Below are 19,807 nucleotides of genomic sequence, written 5' to 3'. Positions count from 1 at the left end.
GGTGCCACAAGGAGAATCCCCCACCCTGAGACAAGATATTAGTATTTCTCATTTCTAAAAGTTTATAAAAAATTCCATTTTTTCAAAAGGTTTGTTTTCAGTATCATCTTTTACACATTTTATTCCTTTATTTCATCGAATTACTTATTGATAAATATTTTTTTCAGTTACGTTTTTTAAGGTATGTGAAAAAAAAGATAACCTCATACATGATTCCATCTTAGTCCAAAGCTTGAGGTGGGGCAGATTGTTAAATGCCTTCACCACTACTCTACACAGTCTTGTATCTTGAGTGTGTCAGTGTGATTTAAATGAGTTTGTTGATAATTTTTTCAGAAATTTCCAATTTTCATATACATGTAGAATGGGTTCAGACTCCATTTTTAGGTCACCGGAGTCACTCAGGTGACCTATTGCTATCTCTTTTCATCCGTCATCGTGCGACGTGCGTTGTGTGTTAACAATTGTACATTTTCAGCTTCTTCTCTGAAAGGGCTGAACCAATTTCAACCAGTTTTGGCATTAAGAATCTATTGGTGAAGGGGAACAAAAATTGTGAAATTCATGACCCCTGTCCCCCTGGGGCCTGAGGGGAGGGGCTAAAACCATCAAAATTAATGCAGTCTTTAAAAATCTTCTTTACTCATGGACATCAAGCAGACAAACTGTTAGCATGGTTGTAATTAGCATTGAGCCCTCTACCTATATTGTGAAATTCATGGTCCCAGGATCAGGGGTTCTGGTGCTAGGGTGGGGCTCTGTTGAATATATAGTGAAAATGCATTATTTCTTTTAAAATCTTCTCCTCTGCTCCTGGGTATTAAGCTGATAAACTAAGTGCATAGTAATGATGAGCAAAAGTGCCTTTTCCAAAATTGTGAATTTCGTGGCCCCAGGGTCAGGGGTTCTGGTGTTAGGGCGAGCTCTATGGATTATATAATGAATATGCATTAATTCTTTGAAAATCTTCCCTGTTCCTGGATATTATTTAAATTAACTAAGTACATGGTTATGATAAGGCAGGATGCCTCTTCCAAATTTGTGAATTTCATGGCCCCTTGGTCAGGGGTTCTGGTTTTAGGGTTGGGCTCTGTTGATTATATATTGAAAATGCATTAATTCTTTGAAAATCTTCTCCTCTGCTCCAGGGTATTAAACCAATGAACTTTGTGCATGGTTATAATGAGGAAGGATGCCTCTTCCAAAATTATGAATTTCATGACCCCTGGGTCAGGGGTTCTGGAGTTAGGGCGGGGTGCTATTGATTATATAGTAAAAAGGCATTAATTATTTGAAAATCTTCTCCTCTGCTCCAGGGTATTATACCAATGATCTAAGTACATGGTTATAATGAGCAAGGGTGCTTCTTCCAGAATTGTGAATTTCAAGCCCCTTGGGTCAGGGATACTGGGGGGGGGGGGGGCTCTAATGATTATATACTGAAAATAAATTAATGCTTTGAAATCTGCTTCTTGGTATTAATCAAACATTTATGATGAGCAAGTGCCTTTTTTAGCTCTACTGGTCAGAGACCAGAAGAGCTTATGCGATAGTAAGGTGTCCGTTGTCCGTCCGTCTGTCTGTCTGTCTGTCTGTCTGTCTGTCCGTCTGTCTGTAAACAATTTTTCAAAACGCTACTCCTCCTACAGTTTTGGTCCGATTTCAATATAACTTGGCACACAAGTAGACTACACTAAGATACATAATTTAGTGCATCGGTTTTTGATTTCGATGGACGGTGTTGCCATGGTTACTAAAAATAGAAATTTCTGTGAAATTCCTTTAAAACGCTACTCCTCCTACAGTTTTAGTCCGATTTCAATATAACTTGGCACAGAAGTAGACTACACTAAGATACATAATTTAGTGCATCGGTTTTTGATTTCGATGAACGGTGTTGCCATGGTTACTAAAAATAGAAATTTCTGTGAAATTCCTTTAAAACGCTACTCCTCCTACAGTTTTGGTCCGATTTCAATATAACTTGGCACACAAGTAGACTACACTAAGATACATAATTTAGTGCATTGGTTTTTGATTTCGATGAACGGTGTTGCCATGGTTACTAAAAATAGAAATTTCTGTGAAATTCCTTTAAAACGTTACTCCTCCTACAGTTTTAGTCCGATTTCAATATAACTTGGCACACAAGTAGACTACACTAAGATACATAATTTAGTGCATCGGTTTTTGATTTTCGATGAACGGTGTTGTCATGGTTACTAAAAATAGAAATTTCTGTGAAATTCCTTTAAAACGCTACTCCTCCTACAGTTTTGGTCCGATTTCAGTATAACTTGGCACACAAGTAGACTACACTTAGATACATAATTTAGTGCATCGGTTTTTGATTTCGATGGACGGTGTTGCCATGGTTACTAAAAATAGAAATTTCTGTGAAATTCCTTTAAAACGCTACTCCTCCTACAGTTTTGGTCTGATTTTAATATAACTTGGCACACAAGTAGACTACACTAAGATACATAATTTAGTGCATCGGTTTTTGATTTCGATGAACGGTGTTGCCATGGTTACTAAAAATAGAAATTTCTGTGAAATTCCTTTAAAACGCTACTCCTCCTACAGTTTTGGTACGATTTCAGTATAACTTGGCACACAAGTAGACTACACTAAGATACATAATTTAGTGCATCGGTTTTTGATTTCGATGGACGGTGTTGCCATGATTACTAAAATTAGAAATTTCTGTGAAATTCCTTTAAAACACTACTCCTGCTACAGTTTTAGTCCGATTTCAATGTAACTTGGCACACAAGTAGACTACACTAAGATACATAATTTAGTGCATCGGTTTTTGATTTCGATGGACGGTGTTGCCATGGTTACTAAAAATAGAAATTTCTGTGAAATTCCTTTAAAACACTACTCCTGCTACAGTTTTAGTCTGCTTCTAATATAATTAGGCATACAAGAAGACTATACTAAGATACATAATTTATTGCATTGGTTTTTGAATTCGATGAACAGTGTTGCCATGGTTACTTAAAATAGAAATTTCTGTGAAATTCCTTTAAAACGTTACTCCTCCTACAATTTTGGTCTGATTTCAATCTAATTTGGCACACAGTTAGAATACACTACGATACATAATATGTATTTCTGTTTTTTTTTATTTGGGTGAGTGGTGTTGTCATGGTTACCGGTACTAAAAATAGAAATTTCCGTGAAATACTTTCAAAACGCTACTACTCCTAGTTTTCATTTGTCATAATGATTTCAATATAACTTGTCACAAAAGTAGACTACATTAAGATACATAATTCTATTTATTGTTGCATGTTGCAATGTTTCAAATCCAAGTGCTACTTTTCTTTTGTTATACAAACAGACCAGTAGAGCTACAGTCTCATCAGAGACTTCTGGTTAGAATTTTGCTATAAATCCCCAGGGTCAGGGGTTCCTGTGGGGTGGGGCACTACTGATTATATGGTGGAAATGCATTTTTTCTTTGTTCCTCTGCTCTGCATCTGGGTATCAAGTAATCAAACTAAGCATGCTAAGTGTTTAATTATGATGAGCAATGGTGCCTCTTTCAGAATTGTGAATTTCTTGGCCTCTAGGTTAAAACATGAACCAAATTCAATTGTTGGAAAGTTGTTATGTTGTCTCAGAGCAGTGGATTGTCTTTGCCTTTGATGCCTTCCATTCATTATACATTTTTAAAAAACTTTGACCATTTTCATCTTCTCCTTTGAAATTCTGATTCAGTTTATCATTATTGGGTAAAAGAGACTGAGAAATGGGGTCAGAGACTCCAAAATTTTCCTTTTTATCCCAGAACTTTTAGAAGACAAACTTTTGACATAGTTAATCATTAGTAAGCTTCATTTAGCTTGTGTTTGTTTAGGGGTGGCTATCTTGTAGAAAGTACAATAAAAAATATTCCAATCCCTATCTTTTATTATGAATGCAGAGTAAGATCACAAATATTGCAAACTGTGCATGATACTTGTGTGATTCTCAAGGCCCCGGGCCTCAGTGAGAGAGATAAGCATACACTGATTAGCTGGCTGTGATATATAACACAATCTCCTTACAGGTGCTCAGTTAGGCACTGTGTTCTCCATGCCTATCTCAGGGATCCTGTGTAAATCAGACTTTTTAGGCGGCTGGCCGTCAGTATTTTACGTGTTTGGTAGGTATCAAAGAAAAAAACTAAAAAAATTGTGGAACAAAGAGGTTTGTTAAAAATTAATGGTTCTTGATGGCTGTCAAAAAACAAACAAATTCAACAATGAAACTTACTGATATTATCTAGGTGCCATTGGCTGTGTGTGGTTTGTTGTTTGGATGCTGGTTGTTCACGACACACCTGCTGAACATCCACGGATCTCAAAGGAGGAGAGAGATTACATTGAGACTTCTGTGGGAACACGATTAGTAAGCTCTCTGTGAAGGTTTTTGACCAGTTTTGTAGAATTAATTTTAAGATTAAGGTAGTTGGGTTTCCTTATATAAAACAGATTTATTCATGGTTACAAATAGAATACTAACAAGCATCAGTTTTCTAGACCAATGTTTGGTACAGAAACATTGAACAATGCATGGACAATGTGTTTTTTTTAGTCCTTTTGACAAAGTGAGGAAAATTAAAACATCACTAAATCTCCTGATTTACATTCACATCTGCACAACTAAATTGAATTTACTTCATAATTGATACAGTGTAATTGCATTGTCCAGTTGGAAAATGTTTTATTTTTAGAAAATGAAGACCCCCTGGTTGGCTATATGGACCTCCCCTGCTGTGTATGCTATCTGTGCAGCCCATTTTTCAAACAACTGGGGATTTTACACTATGCTAACCTGTTTACCCAGCTATATGAAGAGAATTCTTCATTTTGATGTGCAACAGGTATGCATCACTGATTTAAATGCACTACATATGTATACAGGAATTAAAAGTATTTGTATTTTGGACTCCTGGTGATTAAAAGATTTAATTTCATTTTTCTTATGTTGATATAACATAAAGGGATAATGTAAAAAGTAGATGAAGGTCTTATCATGATTAATGACACATGAAAGATCAACATTTAGTCTTTTGCTCTCATAAAATGATATTTCTGACTTTGAATGTTTTTTATAATTGTTTATACAAAAAAGATTTCTGTCTGCCCTGTCATGTTTATACCCCCTGCAAATGAAGTTTTGGGGGGATGTAGGATTCACGTCTGTCTGTCTGTGCAATCTTGTTCAGGCTATAACTTTGTAATGGAAATCATTGGAAGCTCATACTTCATTCAAAGGTTGTGTCATGACTTTGACCTAAGGTCATTCTGACAAGTTCAAGGTCACTGGCAGAAAAAAATAAAATCCTTGCCCTGGTCTACATCTTCTTTTTGGAGAAACATTGGAAGTTCATACTTCATACATAGATTGTTTATTACCTGAAAGTGTGTCATGACCTTGAACCAAGGTAAGTTTTTCAAGTCCAAGGGCATTCATATTTTTTTAAAAAAAAAAATTCTTGTTCTGACCATATCTTGTAATGGAGAACATTATAGGCACATACTAATTACTAATATTACATATGATCTAAGAGTATGTATTGACCATGACCCAAGGTCTTTCCAGCAAATGCAAGGTCACTGGCAAAAAAGGGTTTTATTTGTGTCTTGTCTGTAACTATCAAACGAAGGCTAATTGGAAGTTGATGATACCTGACACTGATATGACGTAAGGGTGTGTCATGATCTAATCCCAAGCTTATTTTGCCAAGTTCAAGGTAATTGGCTGAAAAAGTATTAAATTTGTGTCCAGTCTATATCTTTCTAATGGATGAAAACATTGGAACTTCATACTTTACATAATATTATCTATGTCTTGAAGGTGTGTCATGACCTTAATCCAAGGTCATTCTGGCAAGTTCAAGGTCACTGGAAGAGAAAAAGTAAAAAAAAAAATGTTGGAAGTCAAAACTTCAAAGAGTACTTGTGAGCTAAAAGTATGTCATAACTTTGACTCAAGGTACTATGGCAAGTTCAAGGTCCCTGACAGAAAAAATGTAAAATTCAGATTACGTTCATAATTTTCTAATGGATGTTCATATTTTACTCAAAGATAAATGATCACCAGAGGATGTATAATTTTTTTTACCCATTTTAGCCAGTTCGTGGTTACATTTACAAAATTACTAATGGGGGGGGGGGGGGGGGGGATGGTTTTGTGAGCTCACTCACAGTACCTCTAGTTGATTTTGTGTTGATATATTTTATATTTATTTATTCAGGATGGATTTTTGTCTGCACTGCCATATTTGGTTTGCTGGTTATGTCAGATGTCATCAGGACAACTTGCTGACTTCATAAGAAAGAATAAATATCTAAGCACTGCAGCCACAAGAAAACTTGTCAACTCATGTGGTATGTGTATATGTGCACTTGGAAAATGCAGCATTTTAACTGATTAGTCTGTCCAGTGTTTGAAGTGTCCTGTATCATGTCAACTTTTCATATTTTTGTGATCTGCTTCTGGCTATCATGGTTGATACCATGTGATGCATCCGACATATGTAACCCATTTGTGCATACATGATGCGACTGACTACTTTGTTTACCATACAATTACAGCTTCATGTAAATCTTTCGTAACATGTTACGCACTAAAGAGGTTTTTTAAATACATTTACTTTGAGATGCAAACATTTTTACAGTTACATGGTGAATAAACTTGAGTTTTTTAAATGTACAAGATTTCATGGTTCAACCCCAATATGATAAAGTAGTACCTGTGAAAATATTATTATTACCTTGAATGTTGGAAGCTTTACCCCTAAAGACCTTTCGTACTAAAATCCCAATTTCTAAAATTATAAGCAATTACTTATCAGTTAACTGTTGTGTTTTATATTAAATTTTTTAAAATATTTAAAATTTGTGTTTTATTATACAGTTATCAACGATCATTCTACCTTCTCATAATTATTCTCCAATGTTCTCCTTGTTTGCTTTATCAGTTAATTAATTGCACTGAGAGAGTCTCCAAATTAGTTTTAACGGCTGAAATGCTTTTCTGCGAATTTATTTTCAGAACCCTGTTGCTTTTCCGTGACTACTCTATACTGCTTTTCCGCGATTTTTTTTTTCTATGTTATGTGTTATCTCCTTTTTTTATACTTCCTTTCCACGACTTTTAAATAGTTACGCTTAGCAATTAACATCAAACGGTTGCCGATATTTACTTGTATTTACCTGTATTTCCCCAAAGCGTTCTACTCGGTAGTGAGTTCTTACTCACATGGTGATAAAAACTGAGTGAATCTCACATTTCACTCTGGTCGGTGATAGGTTTTAGATGTTTTAACAATATGGAAATTTTACATACAGAAACAAATGGGGGAACAAATTGATAATCTACAGTGAATTTACATACAGAAAAGTATATTTTTTTAAAGAATGGTGCTAATGGTTTTAAATCAGTGATGTTATCTAGTGTTTTACAAGACTTATTCTGCTTAAAATCCTACTTCCACCTGCCCATGGTAGGTAGGGGTCAACAGGTTTTACCTGGCTAACGGTAGAGCTAATGGAATTTAAAAAAGTCGCAGAAAAGCAAAAATTATAATCGCGGAAAAGCAGTAAAACTTGTTTAGGAAGAGCAGGAGGCAAATTAGATCAATAAAAATGAAATATATACCAAATTGAATGAAAGAAAAGATTTTAAAAAACCCCTAATTTTAAAAAAAATGTCCTTTAATCTTTATATGTGGCTCGAAACATCTGTATAAGGTGAATGGTCTCAGTGCGAATTGTCAATAGGAACAAAATGCCCCTTTACCCTTTCCCTTAAGAGTAAAGTTTGTTCATTGGTGTTTAGAATAAGTCTAACTCATACATTAGTTTATTTGTTTATTATAAGTAATTGACTTTTCTGTACATTCTGTGCCATTACTAAATCCACAAATCTGACAACTGGATAATAGATTTTCTGATCACTTCCTGTAGAAGGAATACTTCAATGTCACTGGACTCACTTCACCCAAACTTAGCAAAAAGCATTTTTTATTGAAAAGATTCAAGTTTGTTCCAATAATGGGCTATTTAAGTAATATATTTAACTTAGATATGATTTACATTAAATGATGAACCAAATTTGACCTTTAACCTGCCTTGTTCTTTTTTTCCATAGTATACAGTAAAACATGCTTATAGTAAAGTGCCAGGGATGAACAATTTTGATTCATTTTATACATAATACGTAATTATACGTTAAATTTTCAATACATTTCAAAACACGTGGAATGAAAACCACTTTGCTATAACCATTTAATCATTATGTTATTCAAATGTGTTTGCTATTACCTTGTTCTGCTGTATATTGTACCAGTTTGTATTTTCATATTACTGGAGCAGCTGTTTGTTTACTGTATTATGTTGAGCATGCTAAAGGAGTAGAAGCAGTTTATTATACCCCCGCTCTGAAGGAGAGGGGGGGTATACTGTTTTACCCTTGTGTGTCTGTCTGTCTGTCTGTCCATCTGTGCGTCTGTCTGTCTGTAACAAATTTTGGTTGCAGTTTTCTCAGCAACTACTCATCGCAGATGCTTGAAATTTTAGCACACTCTTTGTTTAGGCATGCCATATGGTGGGATTCATTTTTGTATGAATCTGATGTCAGCTTCCTGTTTATCCATGCATCTATCTGTACCATACATAACAAATTTGGGTGGCAGTTTTCTCAGCAACTACTCATCACAGATGCTTGAAATTTTAACACACTCTTTGTTTAGGCATGCTATATGTTGGGATTAATTTTTGTACAAATCCAATGTCAATTTCCTGATTATCACTGTGTCTGTCCATAACTGAACTTGTGTATTCACATCACAGCGGGGGTATTATTAGTGAGCACTGGCTCACAGACTTCTTGTTATAATAGACAAACCTAGTTATCTCTAACTGGATGGGACCAAGATTAAACTTCAAAATACATGAGGATTTGAGTTAATGAGGAAAAAACATACAGAAAAATGGTGGGAACTGCCATTTTTCACTTCAACATATCCCTGTTATTTTAGATATCAGCATTAGACATAACAAAGTTTAACTGTATTTGAATTTCAGGTTTACTTTTACCCGCCATCCTTCTGTGTTGTGTCCAGTTTGCAGGTTGCGACCATGCAGCAGTGGTTGTCATAGTAACATTTGCTGTAGGCATGGGTGGACTTTGTATGGGCGGATTTAACTGTAACCACATTGACATAGCCTCCAATTTCTCAGGTTTGTTCTTGTAACTTTACCAATGTTAAATACACATTGCATCAAATTGTTCCAATTCTACTGTGAACAAAATTGACATAAAATCCTGTTTCTGAGTATGTTTATTTAACCCTGAGCATGTTTTTAGATGTGATATCCAGGGATAAAGAAAATAAAGGCTAATTCTTGTCTTATCAGAGAATATACTGAAAATTAGACATATTCCAATCTACATTTAGTGAATTCTAACATCACTGAGGCAAAATAAGAATTTGCATCAACAGGACAAATCTGATACTACTTTATTTCTGTAGCATTTTCTTACATACTGAAAAACTAATTTGTATTTATTGAAGTGTAGGTGATTTTACAGGTAAAAACTGTAATTTCTGTAATTAGGTACACTGATGGGGATCACCAATATGTTTGCCACAATCCCGGGATTCCTTGGACCTGCTGTAGTTGGAGTACTAACCAAGCATAAGGTAAGGACTATGAATTTATTTATTATAGCCTTTTAGTGGAGTTGCTAATTACGAGGTGTCTCAGTTCTGGGTCCTTGTATGTATTGCCATATTGTTTAAATTAAAGCACAAAAAAAATTAATAAATACACTGGTTTTTCTGTCCATAATCAATAACAACATTTTGAAAATCACCATTAACAGAGCAATTTGGACAAACAAAATTATTGAACACACTCATTGAAGATAGAGATGTTTGCACTTCAATGACTTACTGCTTTGTTTTTGTTCACCACAGCATGGCTGATTTAAAAGTTTTAGGTAAACAATAATAGCTGCGAAAGTATTGCAGTGGATATAGTAACAGGCTTGTGGGGGGGAGGGGGGGTAAGTGAGTGAGTGTGTGAGTAACGGAAGTTTCACAAATAAAAATTCCTATTGGTATCCATATGCTATTCTGCGAGGGGATGTTCCGCTTTGCAGTGCCCTTGTTTTTCAATTTGATATTACCTGGGTAAATCATTATATTATTTCCCACTTTCTCCAGTAAGGTTGATATCTAAAATTAATCAAACTTGTTCACTAATCCTATAAACCAAGATAACAACAACATACCGAACTTTCTGTAGAAAGTTGTGGGTATAAAAACAAGAAACATAGTTAAATGTGAACTCTTGTTTTTGAAATTACTTAATATGTGAAAGATCTTTATACATCTGTGACCCATTTCAGGATACAAGGGATCAGTGGCAGATTGTGTTCTATATCTCGGCAGCTATTTATGTGACAGGATGTGTGGTCTTTAATGTGTTAGCAAAGGGAGAGGAGCAACCCTGGAATGTTCCAGAACAATCTGTGTTAGTGTTTAAAGGGAACGCAATCAATGAGAAGGAGGATTCAGACAGCAGTAGGGACAGTATAACGGCCAACGTCCAATCATACTAACCACATCTTTATTGAACAACTGTATAACGGCCAACGTCCAATCATCAGTCATATTGACCACATCTTCATTGTATTTAAATTATCTTTCAAAAGTTTAAGTGCAATTTTATGAATGAAGGTTGATTGCTTTGTGGTTTATTATGAATTTTTTTTAATCCTTGCAATTCTGCTCATTGACTTGGAAAGTGGATATCAAGGTATAGTAAACATATTAGGGATGGTGATTGATGACCAGTTACTTGGTCAGTACAATGGTAATTGGTCAATAAATCTTAAATCAGTTACAATATATACATGTATACAGTAAAACTTGTCTAGTATGAAAACAGATATTGTGAATTCACAGATATAGCAAAGTTTTCTTGGATCCCCAGCTATATAAAGTTAACAAATTCCTTATACAGACATAATGATATAGCAAAGTAATTTCACAGGTCTCAGTGACTTTGTAATAACCGAGTTTTACTATATATACAGTCAAACCTTGTTATCTCAGACTCAGTGTGACTGAGAAAAAACTTCGAGATATCTGAGGATTCGAGATATCCAGGGTAAAATACTTAAAGAATAAGTAGTTGATTGGGACTTCAAAATCACTTCTACATATCCAGGATATTCGAGATATCTGTGTTCAATATACTGAAGTTCAACTGTAGAGAGAGAGAGGATATTCAATGTTTGTAGTTGGATATGGAATTTATTTCACTATGAGACAGGAATTTTTAATATTTTCACTTGTGCAAAGCATGAGGGTAAATGTCAAAAATCCTGTCTCACAAGTGAAATAAATTCCACATCTAACTACAAAACATTGAATTTTCTGTTTATTACATTTTCTTTGATTTTCTCTTTGCCTCTGTCTTTTTGTAATAAAGTGTCATAAGCTGTAATGTCATAGTTGAGCAGACATCAGATTGTGAGATTGAAACATTGTAAACATGGATTTCAATAAGAATAATATTGGAAAACTTTGGCAGTTTTATTCTCTGTCAGGATTGTTTATTTATTCTATCTTTTAACGTGCCAGGGAGTTTTTTTTTTTAAACATTCTTCATAAAGAGAAGGAAAATCAAAAATTTTGCCACACTTCTGATATTCTTTCACACTGTGACAAAATATCACTTTGATATTCTTTCAGACTTTGACAAAACATCATTTTTATTCAATAAACAAATTACATGTACAGTATTTCACTGTTGAAAATGTAATACAGTTGAACTTCGGTATCTCGAACACGGGTATCTCGAATACCATGGATATGTCAAAGTAATTTTGAAGTCCCAACTGCTTATTCCTTAAGAATTTTACCCTGGATATCTTGAAATCTTGTATATCTTGAAGTATTTTCTCAGTCTGTTCAAGTTCAAGATAAGGGGGTTTGACTGTATATGTGTATATTTGAATTCAGTTTATTAAAGATTAAATTCAAATTTGAAAAAACAATTAGGGTATATATACATAATTTGATGACAATTAAGGCTATCCAGATTGAATGGGGGTAGCTTACCCCATCTATCCTTTACATTTGTCAATAAAATTATATTTAAACAAAGATGTAAATTAATTATTATATTTCTGATGGAGATGACTATGCAGAATCCAGTTGTGGCATCAGATCTGAGAAATTATGTTTCTGATATCGCAGGCATGTTTTATGGTTTTCATAATTTTTTGAGTATAAAATTGAAATAAAATTGATATTGTGTTCTGATTAAAATAACAGTATATTTAAACTGGTTTTTTTTTGTGTATATGAATAGAGTTAACATGAGAAAATAAAACACACTATGGATACATGTACAATTAAACAGCATAATCAGTCGGAATAAGTGGTTAACTTATGGCACAATTCTGCATTCAATTGTCATCCCTAAATATTTATAATGTATGCGATCATCATGGTTAAATGTTTTAAAATAGGAGTGAAACAGTTTACTTTGATGTGGATTTATTGCAGTATTTCTAGTTGATTTGATACACAGTACAAATTTAATTCACTTTTTTATCAGGATTATTATTCAGTCAAATTCAGCATTTGTAGTGTAAACATGCTACACAGCAATAATGAAATTTTAAAAATGTGATTCTTGAAGAATAATAATTGAAAGAATAATCAATAATAGTTAATTCATTCTAGTTAATTTCTTCTAATCAATTTGCAGGTCAAGTTACTGTTTATAGTGAATAAGATATAAAACAACTTGGAATTTGTTTATTGTACTGTGACAAATTGTACTTTACGAGTAGGTATTGTATTGTGAGGAGGCATATCGTTTCACCCCAATTTTAAAGGTGTTTTTTATTTTATAACAATACAATTATGTATGACAATTGTTGTGTAGGGCCCGTTATATTGATGTATTTGGTATTTGTTATTTGTTAATTTGAATTCTTACTTTTAGATCAAATGGGTTTAGATAGTTTTTGTTTTTGTTATATTTACAGATGTATACATGTATGTGAATATGTTGTAAAACTATAATTAAACCAAGTCTTTCAGACTTGCTGTAAACTCAGGTCCATTAAAGGCATTAGAGTACATGTTCTTCTCAGACTGTCATAAGAAACATCTTGTTTTTGTTTCACATCAAAGGGGTTATGTATATTATATTTACACTATTTAAGTTGTTAAATAAATGTTTGAATTAGTGCTTGTTTGAGGTAAAACAACCATAACTGACTTTTTATGCTAGATAACTGCAGTGTATCTTCCTTTTTTGGGTATCTTTTGTATGTTGAATGATTTTCTTCAAATGCACTTAATAAAATCTAAGAGCACTTCATAGTTATAATAATTTTATGAAAGTTTGCATGTATAAAATTCCTGCAAATAAAATATAATTTACCATAGATACATTTATGGCTCTTATTTTATTAGGCTGCCTGAAATTAATTCTACGTTTAACGTCACCTATAAACTTCAAAACCTACAAGGGAGGGAGAAAAAATTAAACAAAAGTTTCAAACAAGTAAGTAGTTACTTATTTACATAAATCAAAATACTGTAAATATTTGTGCATAGTGATGGCTTATTCTTTAATGAAAATTTTTAGTAAATCCATCAGTATAAATGATAGACTCAAATATACCTCATACAGGGCCCAAATGTCTATTCTTAAGGAATGCAGTTTTCAGTTGCTAAAAGACAAAGCAACCTGGAATACAAGTTTACAAAATGCTGATTTGTTGTTTTTTTTTCAAAGTGCCAATTTCTCCCAAATATATGCATAGGTGATGTTAAACGTAGAATTAACTATGGACAGCCTTATGTAAAAGTTTGGATTTTTTTTTTCAATAGTTGTAACTTGACCCAAGAATTTTCACACACGCGCGCGAGGGTGTGTGTGTGTGCAATATATATATATATATATATATATATATATATATATATATATATATATATATATATATATATATATATATATATATGTATATATATATTAGAGGGATGGGTATCGCCAAAAATCTCGTATCGTGAAATATATCATTTTTTTCCCCAAATATCGGGGATAATATCGTGATATCTTTACTACAATTTCAGATTAATTTCAATATTTTATCTTACAAATATGCTGTAAACACATAACTTCACTTTTTTTTTCATTTTTATTTAAATAATATAAAGCAATTTTGGATGCTGTTGTTTAACTGTTTTCAATATTTTAGCTCACCTGAGCCGAAGGCTCAAGTGACCTTTCCTGAACGAAATTTGTCGGTTGTCTGTCGTTGTAAATTTTTCACAATTTCATCTTCTTCTCAAGAACCACTGGACCAATTTCAACCAAACTTGCCATAATGTATCCTTGGGTAAAGGGGATTCAAGTTTATACAAATGAAGGGCCACGCCTTCTTCCAAGGGGAGATAATTTCAAATTCGTAAAAAATTAATGGCATCATTTAAAAATCTTCTCAAGAACTACTGTGCTAGAATATGTGAAACTTATGTGGAATCATCCTGAGGTAATGTAGATTCAAATTTATTCAAACCATGACCCCCGGGGGTAGGGTGGGGCCTCAATAGGCGATCAAATTTTTAAATAGGAATACATAGGGAAAATCTTTAAAGGTGCTTGGACACAGATTTGAAGTTAATATTTTCTCAAATTTTCTGTATAATTTCATGATTTATATGTTGCTATAGCATTTCATACTAAAATATAATAAAAATCTTAATTCATTTCGAAGTTATTAAAACTTCGAATTTCTGGACGCGTTGGATTGACATATCCTTGTGCTTTCACATATTTTAATTTTATTCTTAATACTTAAGAAAAGTGGCAATTTTGTTGTGTATTAATGAAAAATATTAAAACTATAACCCAGAAAATTCAGAGTAGAAATGTTCGAAAGCAAAACCCACTCAAAGTATTGTAAATCCGTGCTCAGTAGTGTGTGCAGAGTTTAACAATTTAACAATAAGAGAGCTCGTGCCCTGTTTACAAAAACAGTTTACGTTTCGCGGGTGTGTTCAATTTGTTAAACTCTGTACACATCACAGAGCACGGACTGACAATACTGGTGAGTTGGTTTGCTTTCAAACATTTCTACTCTGAATTTTCTGGATTATAGATATAATATTTTTCGTTAATACATAGCAAAATCGCTTCTTTTCTTAAATATTAAGGATAAAGTTAAAATTTGTGTAAGTGCAAAGATGTGTAAATCAAACGCGTCCCGGAATTCGTAGTTCCAATAATTTCCAGATAAAATAAGTTTTTAATTATATTTTCGTGTGAAATGCTATTGGAATATATAAGTCGTGATATTACACAGAAATTTTGAGAAAATATTAAGATCAAATGTGTGTCTAAGCACGTTTAAAAATCTTCTCAAGAACAGCAAAGCCACAATTGATCATATTTTAAATCAAAGTATTACATAGTAAATATGTAGATGAGAAAAAATCTTTAAAATCTTCTAGCAAAGTCATGTTTAGTCATAATTATATGGGGGCATTCCCAAGTTGTGTAGAGTCAAGTTTGTTCAAATCATGACCCGCAGGGGTGGGGTGGGGTGGGGCCGCAATATGCGATCAAAGTTTTAAATAGGAATGGATAGGGAGAAATCTGTTGAAGAACAGCAGGGCCATGGTTACTCAGGTGGGCGTTGTGACCCATAGTCTCTTGTTATTGATACGTCCTGTGTTTTTACCGGAAGTTCCCCCATAATTAAAGAATAGAAAGATGGAGGAAATATTTAATAGACACATACATTAACTCCTGTTTATCCCTGTTGAAAGATATGAGAGATATTGGCGTTCTTGATCTCTCAGATGCTATACATATTGAGAGTTTGCGATTTTGTTTTATTCCAGTAATAAAATCAGACCTTGAAAGGTTGATATACACATGGAATAATCACAGAATTAGAAAGCAGAACACACTTTGTCCATCGGGTAGACCATCTTTTCTGTATAACAACCCAGGATTCTGACTGTTGTGACATGATAAGGGCTGTTGACTTAGACGTGCTTGATATGTGTGAAGTAATAAGTACAGTGGAGAATGATTCTGAAATGGGCTCGTCTGACGAGTTTTCTAAAATAGCTTTAGAAGCGATTTTGCTATTAGATTTGTCTCTACCACACACTCTATATGATGCTATGGAACTTTTTGGAAACATAATAACACTTCTGAATGCTCGAGAAAAAAGTATTGTACACCGCAAAACTCAGTTATTCGTTATTTTTCATGTTAAAATAGCATTTTACTTATTATAAACTAAAGATTCCCTAATGGATTCGAAACACGTGCTTGAGGACAGGAACAACCCTCCCCCTACGGGTCTATTTGTGTGTGTGTGGGGGGGGGTGGGGGGTGGGGGGTCCTATCTTTAAGCACCTGTGATCTGAAGGCGAGATAATAGAGAGCTTTAGTTACTCGAATACTCCGAACGTGTACGTGTAGCCTACACGTACACGTACATAACGGCAACTTTTTATGCATTTGCGTTAAGTTACGCGTACGACCGGAAGTACTTGTAGCAGACGTAAACACTGTAAACATACACAAACATGTGTGAATTAAGGTAAGTAGAAACACAAGGAGAAATGAAAAAGACAAAGTTTAAAGAAATTCAAGTGTTTTTTTAATTGTTAATGAAAATCCACACAGGTTTAAATTCAATTTTACAAACTTTTAGCAATGACGACTTGCTGTTCATGCTTGATGAGAGGATCATAGATCAAGAAGAATTATTTATTTTATGGTCGTCTTTTAATTGTCGATCTCCCCAGCTTGCTCCTGATGGTCCTAGGTTAAATTTTGATGCACTAACAGATGAACAAAGTTTTTCGATGTTCAGGTACATGTGTAATAACTAATAAAGGCCTAAACATCAAAATCATAGTAAAGGGTAGATAAATTTTATAAAACAGTTTTTTTTTGGGGGGGGGGTTGCTTTTTATTGAAATTTGGATCGAGAGCTGTAAATTCTTGGAAATGACGAACTAAAAATTAGAATAGAAAGGTATCAGCAGACATATCATTTATTTATAGGTTTGGCAAAGATGATGTATTGCGTTTACGGACTACTTTGGGTATCCCAGAGAAAATAATTTGCAAAAACAAATCGGTTTCCAGTAGCCTGGAAGCACTTTGTATACTTTTGCGCAGACTAGCGTACCCTAACAGATTGGCTGATCTTGTTACCATATTTGGAAGAAGTGAGCCCGAGATGAGCTTGATCTTTAATTCCGTAATTTCTATTTTTTTTTTTAATGCATATATTCCCTATAAATATTTTTTCATGGCTAAAACGTAAACGGATATTCAATCAATCTAAAGTGTAAAGTGAACTTTAAAAAAACATTAAGGATAAAAATAGACGATTTTAACAATGGATTAAGTATAAATAAATAAAGTACTTATTTTATAGACATTGGATTTCATTTACAATGTGCATGGAGATAAACTGACGTCTCTAAATCAAAGATGGATACAAAGAGATTTGCAGACTTTGATGAATTCAGTGGATAGGCTTTGTCCTCTACAAAATTGTTGGGGATTTATTGATGGGACACTACGTCCAGTATCACGACCATCTCAGTATCAAGAAACTATTTACTCAGGTACATATACAAATACTTGCTGACTCATTTCAGGAATACCGAGGTATTTCAGAACAAAAACAGAACTCTAAAACTACAGTGAAAAGTCATTTATAATTTCCAAATGATGCAGTTCACGTGCCAGTCATACTAGACGTGTATGGTATGAAAACATGCACTACTCATTTTAAATAGATTTAGTTTTTTAAACATATCAACATTTATCTTCTTAAAATACAGGGCACAAGCGGACACATGGGTTGAAATTTCAATCGGTAATGGCACCAAATGGTCTGATTGCCAATTTGTCAGGACCATACGAAGGAAAACGCCATGATGCAGGAATTTTTAGAGAAAGCAACCTTGCAAATGATCTCTTACGTAACATGAATTCCCCGAATGGCGAACCTTTTTGCCTATATGGCGATGCTGCATACCCCATCAACCAACATCTTCTCGGGCCCTTCAAAGGAATCAACCTTACAGCACAGGAATTGGAATTCAACAGACAAATGTCGTCCGTTCGACAATGTGTTGAATGGGGATTTAATAAAGTTTCTAAGTTATTTGCATTTTTAGACTTCAAAAAGAATCTAAAACTGTACCTGCAACCAGTAGGGAAGTATTACTTGGTTGGGGCTTTCTTGACAAATTGTCATACGTGCCTGTATGGAAGTGTCACGACTGACTATTTTGGAGTAGTACCCCCATTATTAGAGGAGTACGTTAATAACTTGTAGATTCAAATTGATTAAAGAAAAAAAATGATGAAACTTTCAATTACCCCCCCCCCCCCCCTTTCCCAAATCATTGTTGTTCATATGTATTGATTTAACTTGAACACCAGATAAGAACCATTGATAGTCATAATTGTAATTATTTAATTCTAATATTTATGACATCAACATCATAACAACATTAATAAAAGATTTTTACAACAGAAATTACTTGTTTACTTTGTTAATGAGTTCTTTGAACAGATCAATCATTGCTTTCCTTTCTTCCTTCTCCAACGCAAACCTCTCTTGATCTAAGACCTGTCTTTTCTCCTCAACTTCTACCCGTTTCTTTTCTAATTCTATATTTTCTTTGCTTAACTGGTTCTCCGAATCAGTCTTCTTCTGCAGAAACTCAATCATACTAGTAGCACTATTAGAAGATCTTTTTCTTTTCAAAGCAGGCAGTTCATCGTCTTCACGAGGATCTGTAGTCAAACTGGCAGTTGCTAGAATGAAATTCAAAGGGTAATTTAGAATTATTATTAGTATGACATGATTTATGAATCTATGTACATATGTCGGACTCCATAAATACCTAAAGAAATTGCCTAATTTGTTTTTACTTTCGTAGTGAATTATTGTAAGAACATTTTAATTAAATCAAAATCCATCAGACATACATACACGCAGTCATGTTTTCCATAGCTTTTTTCCGAATCAGCTTTCCCTTCTCATTCTCCTTCTGTTTCTCTTTCTTTTGCTGATGTGACTCTGACAGCTCCAAAACTTCCTGCAATAATTGCTCCTTTTTACTGTAATCTTCATCGCAACCGGATCTGTGTGTATTAAAGACAATTTTAAAAATCTTTCAACTTTAATTCCTTAATATATATTAAAAGAAAGTTTATCAAAGCCGAATGCAACAATTCATACCGGTAGAGTTTTTCCCGGTCTTCTGATTTAAAGTAGGACAATAAAAGAGAGGTCCGTTCCCTGCATCTTCTCCCATCTATGGCGACACCGTCATATATCTCCATAAAACTCTCTGCTATTTCAGACCACTTATTAGCAGCATCACCTGCATAAGGATTTACAGCAGTCACACATATAAGGAGGTCAATGTCATGCTTCACAGAGAAGCGAAACATCTTTTTCCTTGGAGTTTCAGCTGCTGCCATGTGTCAAGGACCTGCATTGAAATCTGTTGCATTAAATATTTTGAAGACTTATTTTTATTATTTTATCATATTTTTAATTTTCTAAGACTAAATAGGTACGCATATTCTTAACTAATGAAAGCGAGTTATTATTATATCATAGAAATAGATTAATGTATTGTAGATTTTTTTAAATTTCTGTTTAAAAGCACAATGTTTAGGCCAACAATCAAAAAAAAAATATTTGTCTGATG

At 33.8% G+C, this 19,807-nt stretch overlaps 2 protein-coding genes across 3 annotated transcripts in view; both read left to right on the top strand.

The window, feature by feature from the left end:
- Positions 1 to 12,655, top strand: part of LOC133190840 (sialin-like) — a 142,318-nt gene extending 129,663 nt beyond the window's left edge. For both annotated transcript variants that reach the window (XM_061326535.1, XM_061326528.1), the window contains exons 5-11: positions 4,061 to 4,156; positions 4,280 to 4,401; positions 4,727 to 4,876; positions 6,254 to 6,386; positions 9,087 to 9,242; positions 9,621 to 9,706; positions 10,417 to 12,655. In XM_061326535.1, coding sequence (XP_061182519.1) covers positions 4,061 to 4,156; positions 4,280 to 4,401; positions 4,727 to 4,876; positions 6,254 to 6,386; positions 9,087 to 9,242; positions 9,621 to 9,706; positions 10,417 to 10,629 — 956 coding nt within the window. In that variant the 3' untranslated portion in view covers positions 10,630 to 12,655. The remainder of the gene's footprint in view (positions 1 to 4,060; positions 4,157 to 4,279; positions 4,402 to 4,726; positions 4,877 to 6,253; positions 6,387 to 9,086; positions 9,243 to 9,620; positions 9,707 to 10,416) is intronic.
- A 4,121-nt stretch (positions 12,656 to 16,776) lies between these two features.
- Positions 16,777 to 18,435, top strand: LOC133178892 (uncharacterized). The gene is made up of 4 exons (XM_061313556.1): positions 16,777 to 16,932; positions 17,127 to 17,325; positions 17,506 to 17,698; positions 17,918 to 18,435. The coding sequence occupies exons 1-4, from the start codon at positions 16,790 to 16,792 to the stop codon at positions 18,415 to 18,417; spliced, it is 1,035 nt and encodes a 344-aa protein (XP_061169540.1). The 5' UTR covers positions 16,777 to 16,789; the 3' UTR covers positions 18,418 to 18,435.
- The last annotated feature ends 1,372 nt before the right edge of the window (positions 18,436 to 19,807 follow it).

This window comes from Saccostrea echinata, unplaced genomic scaffold, assembly GCF_033153115.1.
Source record: "Saccostrea echinata isolate AGI-Se365-2 ecotype Australia unplaced genomic scaffold, CSIRO_AGI_Sech_v1 ptg000001l, whole genome shotgun sequence".
In the NCBI taxonomy this organism is placed as follows: Eukaryota; Metazoa; Mollusca; class Bivalvia; order Ostreida; family Ostreidae; genus Saccostrea; species Saccostrea echinata.
This window is presented reverse-complemented; position numbering and strand designations above follow the sequence as displayed.